At 48.6% G+C, this 7989-nt stretch overlaps 1 protein-coding gene across 1 annotated transcript; it reads right to left on the bottom strand.

Annotated features, from left to right (window-relative positions):
• Positions 1-2952: 2952 nt before the first annotated feature.
• LOC119349694 (probable DNA-3-methyladenine glycosylase 2) lies at positions 2953-4254 on the bottom strand. The gene has a single exon (XM_037617778.1). It carries the CDS (start codon positions 4209-4211, stop codon positions 3222-3224), a length of 990 nt encoding a protein of 329 aa, XP_037473675.1. The 5' UTR covers positions 4212-4254; the 3' UTR covers positions 2953-3221.
• Positions 4255-7989: the final 3735 nt, after the last annotated feature.

The following is a 7989-nucleotide window of genomic DNA, read 5'->3' as shown; positions in this document are numbered from 1 at the left end:
GATACTTTGTCAACCGCTAGTGCATCATGATAGTCATAATCATACAGTAGTAGACAAAGCTCAACAATTTATCTAATTATACGCTCAAACTATTCCAACTAATGACAACCCATGTGACCAAACATTTCTATGACGAACTGACAGTGATTCAACTCAATTGTTTGCAACCCAAGCCCTCAAGATAGTATGTTATTACAACATTTATGGTCTCCAAATACAATTATATTATATTTTACCATGTGATTCAACAGTTCAAGTATACAACATAAATTGTAAGCTCGGCAGAACTTCTAAAATGCATCAATGATCAATATTAAATGATGTACTAGATCGATCATTTGCATTGAGTGTCTTGTAAAATTCTTCGGTGTTCAGTATTAAATATCTAGTAGAGGAACTCTTTTACAGACTATTGTGCCACTGCCATGTGCGTCATTCAAGTATTTACAACCTCAGGAACTCACCTATGTAATTAGGATTTTATTCAGTTAACCGAGGTTTGTTAACGCCAGTTATAGCTAACAAAAATTCAGATGATAGCACCAATTTCCCAACAAGAATAATAACTTCTAAACAAATCCCCACGTATGCTTGGAACTTGATTACATCCAAACTACAAGACTACCAGTTTCTATCTATTTGTTTATGATAAGCAGGAGCAAGTAAGCTTGGGATATATCAGATTTCCGCAGGGGATTGTAATGAGAAAGAATAGTTAGCAGGAACAATAAAATTGCTACGTAGTGACAAACAATAGCATGAAGGAGGGATAACTGCAGACTATGAAATTGCAACAAAGATTTTTATTCAAATTGATACCAATCAGTGCTGTAGGGCAGAGGCAGCAGTTGAGCACAATGTGTACCGAACCAAATATTACTCCCTCCGTTTCTAAATATTTGTCTTTCTAGAGGTTTCAAATGGACTACCACATACGGATGTATATAGACATATTTTAGAGTGTAGATTCACTTATTTTGCTCCGTATGTAGTCACTTGTTGAAATCACTAGAAAGACAAATATTTAGGAACGGGGGGAGTAGTTGAGATAAATATTTAGCTCAATTTAACTTAAAAATTCATCGATCAGCAATATTAAAATCATGCAAACAAATGATAACATCTTTATGACCAAGTAATCAACACGGAATGCATGTAAAATGCCCCAAGAAAGGTGCTTCTTATGTTTATCACAGCAGTTGATACTCTTACATACTAGGAACTTGTTTTTACACGATCTAGACAGCGGTGAATCCCAATCTCTTGCCAAGAACTCACAACACAAATGAACGACACAACACCAACTAACTGAATAACAAATTGACTTGAGATGCTCCTTTCCAATGCCACACTTCTCGGCCGATACAGATAAATGATGCACAAATGAAGCAACGGGTATCCATCCAACATCAATAATCAACGAGCAGGAGTGGGTGATACCGAATCACCCCAATACTGGAAGCATATGAAACCAAATCGATCATTTGGAATGGTACTTGGTTGATACTGTCGTTGGCTGTCCGACGGTCGGATACTTGGAACAAATTCCAAACATGCTGGGTGAAGGGGCAACGGATGAGCAAATGAGCAAGAGTCTCACATGATTGAGGTCACACACCTTGCAAACAGCAGAGTGAGGCTAACCACACGCAGATAAGCGATCAACAGTTCACTTCTGATTTTGGAGCAGTAGCCACATATAAAAGCTCGCTTTGGGGCCGGCCTAGACCTTCCAGATAGCATTCAGCATAGGATCAGGGGTCCAAGTCAGAAACTGGAAGTCATACGCAGAAGCAGCGGAGTACAGACCGTCCGCCATGAGCTTCCAAGAAATCCAGTAGTTGCAACCCTTTCATCCAGCGGCCCTCAAACAAGGCATCTTTCACAATTAGGTTCTTTCGACGAGTGAGAGCAAACAAACCAGGAGCAATTGATTTGGGCGCCTGACCATTAAGCCATCGGTGAGCCAGAATTTAGCCTGAGATCCATCCCTGGTCTCAATTTCAGTGCGTGCTGAGAAGAGAACCTTATCAATGTGATCACAAGGGAGGCCAGAACCTGACCAGGGTCTCTGCTCGTCGGTCCATGCATACCCAGGACAGGCGCGGATATAACAGGTGATGTCCTTTGGTGCTGCTGGCCTTCCCGCCATGAGCATCATCGTCAACATTCCATAGGAAGTTCCTACAGGTTTCCTGGAGTTGAGCAGGAACTCAAGGTAGCAGCAAGGGGGAGAGCCAGCACCACCACCAAAATCATGGATGATCTCCTCAAAATTATGAATGAGCAACACACTTGTTTAGATTGACTATGAAACCCAAGGCATCACCGAAGCATTGCAGAATTGCCTCGACGCCAAGGATATCTTGCGTGCAGGGGTTGACAAAGAGGGCGGCATCATCAGCATATTGGTGCTGAATTGCCTTGACTCCCAGGCAGCCTACCAGCCCTGGACGCCAGGGTGGATAAAATACCACTTTCAGTAGCCATGTCCAGGAGTGTTTCTGGAGCGGCTCCATTGCCAATTTGACTACATTTCAGGTGTAGCCTTGTGGGGTGAAGAACATATAATGCAGTTTTACATGAGTATCTTTGAGCCATGTGATGATCCTTGTGAGGATACTCTAAACAGACTTAACTGCTTCAGATACCATCACGGCCTGCTCAGCAGACTGTATGATGCAGCACCTTGACAGATAACATGGATGAATGCACGATACCTCTGAAAAGGATCATATATAACACAGCCCATGTCTACACGAGGACAGGCAAAGAAGGCAAAGATTCTTCCCACCCGTATTACTGAACACATGTAAATTACTTGTCGCTTGAGGTAAATGTATTAACGAAAATATATAATCCTCGATTAAAGGCAATTTGACAGATATCTCTGACGATGCATGGCCAATCTTTTGGGGAATATCACATTTAATCCAAAACAGAAGCTCAAAATGCATGGCAGAACATAAAAGCTTGGTCTAAATTTATTCGGATACAAATATGTCTAGGGCAACAATGTCTCTTTTAAAATAGCAGAAATTTACAAATGAACGACACAACACCAACTATAACTGATAATGAAGTTTCCTCGAGATCCTCCTGTCCAATGCTACACTTCTCGACAGATACAGCACAATGATACACAAATGAAGTGACAAATTCAGGTGTAAGACATCCATTTCACATCAAGAACAAATGAGCAGAGCGAGTATATACCGAATTCACCCCAATCCTGGAAGCATCTGAACCGGATCGAGCATTTGGATGGCAGCTTGTTGCTGTTGCTGCTGCTGCTGATGGTGGTGGTTCTGCTGCTGGTGTTGCTGCAGCATGAACTCCTCACTAGGCGCAGGCATTGCAGTTGGCACGACAGGCATGGCCGCTGCCGTCTGCGCTGCCTTGGACTCGATGAGCCGCCACATGTACCAGGCGGCGACGGAGCGGTAAGGGCGCCAGCGCTCGCAGAGCTTCTCCATCTGCGACGGCCGGGGCACATCCTCCAGCCCATACAGCATCTGCACGCCCTTGCGGATCCCGAGATCCGCCGAGGGGAGCACATCCGGGCGCGCCAGGGAGAAGATCATGAACATGTGGACGCTCCAGGCGCCGATGCCGTTGACCATGGTGAGCATTGCGGCGAGGGAGCGGTCGTCCATGGCGACGATGCTGTCGTCGGAGAGGATCCCCGACGCGTACTTGCGGGCGAGGTCATGGAGGTAGGACGCCTTGCGCGCGGAGACCCCGATTTGGCGGAGCTGCTCGGGGGAGAGCGCGAGGACGGCGTCCGGGAGCACGCCGGCCTCGCCGCCGACGAGCGCGATGAACCGGGAGTAGACGGAGGCGGCGGCCTTGAAGGCGAGCTGCTGGTAGAGAACGGATCGGACGAGGGAGTGAAATGGGGGATGCGGGCAGTGGAACGACGGGGGGTCGTGCGCGTCGATGACGGGGGCCAGGGCCGGGTCGGCCGCGCGCAGGTGGCGGATGGCCGCGTCCACCTCGCCGTCGGCCGAGAGGGGCCGGCCCCGGACGGACGGCACCAGGCGGGGCTTCTTGGGCGCCGGGTTGGAGCCGGACGACCGGGCCTTCTTCTTGGGGCGGGAAGCGGAGGGGGGGACGACGAGGGCGGTGGCTGGCGGCGTAGCGGCGGCGGATGCGGTGGGCGACGGAGAGAGGGGATGGGGAAAGGGCTGGGAGAGGGATTGCTCGCCCATGGATGAGGAGGAAAAAGGTGGGTTCTTGACCTTGGGGTGGATCTGGGGCTGGGGGCGTTTGTGGTATTTCCGAGCTGCGACTTATTAAGGTGGGGTTGGCCGGCCTGGATCTGAAGCCGATCGACGACCATTATCACTTTCCAAAATTAATTTCCAAAAGGCGGTAAATCTATTTTTAATGGTTTTGAATTTTTTTAAATGAATTTGGACAAAAGTTTGTACTACTAGGTATGTTTTGGTTATGGGGCGAGCTATGCGTTGGCCAATTTATCTTTTTAAAAGATCGGCCGCCTCGCGAAGCGTCTGATCTAGGTTGCTCAGCGTGCCATACCTCTTTGCAACAAGGGTATTGTTTTAGAAACAATTATGACTACTGCAACAAGAGCTATGTTTCGGAAACACATCGGTGACCATTGCAACAAGATCTTTGTTTCAGAAACATTGGCGAGGATGCAAAAACATATCTGTGTACGATCCCTCTTTGCAACAAGAGCTTTGTTTAGAAACAACTATTGCAGCAAGGGCAGTAAGGAGGGCTCCCTCGACACCAACAACATCGACGGAGAGGCCATGCGATGCACTGCACGTCGTTGGAACGACGATCGAGCCGCGCGAATATCAGGCACCCTCGTCGACGTCGTGTGGTGGCTTGGCGATCCCGATCTAGATGCAAGGCAGGAGAGATGTGAGCGGTAGCGCGGCCGGCTGCTTGGCCGATGACAAGTGAGGCGGTGAAAGAAAAGAGGAGGGATGGAAGTTAGGCGGCAAAGGCATGCCTCACCGGCAAACGACTACTGCCGGAGCGGGCTGGTGGCTAGCACGGGCGTACCTGGCCATGTAATAGTGTCGAGTTGCGGAAACGCTTCTGGAACAGGGGTGGAGTTGCAAGAACGTGAAGTACGTGAGGGTGGCTCTTGACCGTCGATCAACAACAGATCGAATGCCCACGGATGTGGTCGATGTGCACGGAAGATCAGCCGGGTGAACACAAGGGTTTCCCTTTGATTATGGAGTTTTGAAGATACAATGGGGTCTGAAACCGTTCTGGGTAGCTGCATCACAGGAATCTAAAAATTAACTCTTATGATAAGCAATATTGGAATATCTTAAAACCCTGAAATATTGTCTACTTGTTAGTATGGAGTTAATTGGCTATTTCTATGCTTATGATTAAGGTTACAAGTTTCACATATCCACATGTTTTCGTGATAGTTAAGTGAATATGACATCAACGATACAAATGCAACCATGTCCACATAATTTTGGAACATAATGATGGGAAAAAACGATTATAATGATTGCTCTTATTTCCATACATCTTATTTGGGACACATTAGCTAGGGGACACCTCACACTATAGTCTTACTTACGACTTAAGTCCCTAGTCCTCGTGTCTTCTTCCTTGCAATGTCGCATTCTTCTTTTCCTAAGGTTGCACACATTGCCTTAGGTCACGCACCACCCCTATCCCCTATGGTCTTTGAGGGAGCCCTGGATTAGGGGGTGTCCGGATAGGCGAACTATCACCGTTGGCCGGACTCCTAGACTATGAAGATACAAGATTAAAGACTTCGTCCCGTGTTCGGATGGGACTTTCCTTGGCGTGGAAGACAACCTTGGCGATACGGATATGTAGATCTCCTACCATTGTAACCGACTCTGTGTAACCCTAACCCTCTTCGGTGTCTATATAAACCGGAGGGTTTTAGTCCGTAGGACGAACAACAATCATACCATAAGTTAGCTTCTAGGGTTTAGCCTCTCTGACCTCGTGGTAGATCTACTCTTGTACTACCCATATCATCAATATTAATCAAGCAGGAGTAGGGTTTTACCTCCATCGAGAGGGCCCGAACCTGGGTAAAAACATCGTGTCCCTTGTCTCTTGTTACCATCCGCCTAGACGCACAGTTCGGGACGCCCTACCCGAGATCCGCCGGTTTTGACACCGACATTGGTGCTTTCATTGAGAGTTCCTCTGTGCGGTCGCCATCAGGAAGGATGTCTCATCTCGTCTTTAAAGACGGCACCGTTGCCAAAGGAGCTCTAGCCATCGGCCAAACTCTCCGGCTAGGTGGTTTTCTTATAACTGTCTGTTCGGCCGCCGCGCCGACGATGACTTCTCGGGTCATCAAAAGCAATCTTCACGTCAACTCGGAACTCGCCGAGCAGTTAGATCCGATGCAGCTCTCCTCCTTAAACGAGCTCTTGGATCGCATCGCCGCCCTGGGAGTCGCTACAGATTACGACCAGATCGGGCCTAAAACCGATCTGAGAGAGATTAACTCTCCCCAGGCTACCCACCACGTTGTTGTGGTAGAAGAACAATACGACGATCCTTCTTCTATCCTAAGGACTAGCTATGTCCTGATTCCTGATCCCTCCATGCCGGATTCCCGCGGAGGGGAGAACACCACTCAAGCCCTGAACTTAAAGTCAGGCAGCGGGCCAGATTCATCGGACAACGTCCAAGAACCCAAGCTTCCATGTTCAGAAGCTTCTTGGCCCCTGAGTCTTAGATCGGACGGAGTTCAGAATCTAACTCCACCCGCCCACCCAAACATAAGCGATCTATCCCAAATCTGGCAAGAGCCCACTGAAATAGTACATCATTACTGGGCCAGATTCCTCCTGGTCATGAACAGGATAAAGGACTGTCGTGAAGAGGATGCAATTTCATTCTTCTGCATTAAAGGATTGCCTCCGAAGTACTCTTAATGACATTATAAACAACCGCGACGCAACGGGCCGGATTGCCAAATGGGCCATCGAACTCCTCGCGTTCGACATAACCTACAAGCCGCGGCGAGCTATTAAGTCGCAGGTTTTGGCCGACTTCATCGCCGAATGGACTGAGGCCGAACTCCCTAAAGAGTATGGCGCATATTCCAACTGCATCATGCACTTCGACGGCTCCAAAATGTTGGTTGGCCTGGGGGCTGGCGTCGTTCTGACGTCCCCAACTGGAGATACAGTCCAATACGTACTTCAGATAATGTACACGGACTCCAACAACGCAGCCGAATACGAGGCCCTTCTACATGTCTCCGGATGGCAGTCTCCATGGGCATTCAGCGCCTAGAGGTCCGTGGGGATTCAAACCTCGCGATATCCCAAATAAATGGAGACTTTGATGCCAAGGATCCGAAAATGGCAGCTTATCACAACGCGTCCTAAAAATGTCAGCTCGGTTTGAGGGGCTCGAATTTCACCATATAGCCCGGGAGAACAACCAGGCAGCAGACGTGCTGGCACGCATTGGCGCAAAGCGCGATGCCATCCCTCCCAACATTTTCCTAGAAAGGCTTTTCAAGCCATCTGTATTATGGGAGGGAGAGTCCGGAAACAACATCCCGGACCCAACCACACTACCCCATACCGAACATTTTGACATAGTTGGCGGCTCTGCCAACGAAATAACATCATCAGCCCACACAATAATGGCAGTCATTGCCCCGTGGACAGAATCATTCCTAGCCTACCTAATTAGGCAGGAACTTCCAGAGGACCAAACCTAGGCTCGCTGCATAGTGCGGCAATCTAAATCCTACAAGGTCCATGAGGGAGAGTTTTATAAGAAAAGCACAACCGGAGTCCTTCAAAGGTGTATCTCCGAAGAGGAAGGGCGGACTCTTCTGGCTGAAATTCATGCCGGACTCGGCGGGCACCACGCCGCAGCCCGGGCCCTTGTAGGCAAGGCCTTCCGTACAAGATTTTATTGGCCGACAGCCCGGGCAGATGCTCAGGACTTGGTCCAATGATGCGTCGGATGCCAGCT

This window comes from Triticum dicoccoides, chromosome 1B (genome assembly GCF_002162155.2).
Source record: "Triticum dicoccoides isolate Atlit2015 ecotype Zavitan chromosome 1B, WEW_v2.0, whole genome shotgun sequence".
NCBI lineage: Eukaryota > Viridiplantae > Streptophyta > Magnoliopsida > Poales > Poaceae > Triticum > Triticum dicoccoides.
The sequence above is the reverse complement of the archived record's forward strand: the minus strand, read 5'-3'. Positions and strand labels throughout refer to the sequence as shown.

Coding starts and splice junctions, on each gene's coding strand:
- LOC119349694 (XM_037617778.1), bottom strand. CDS start 4,211: ATGGGCGAGCAATCCCTCTCCCAGCCCTTTCCCCATCCCCTCTCTCCG.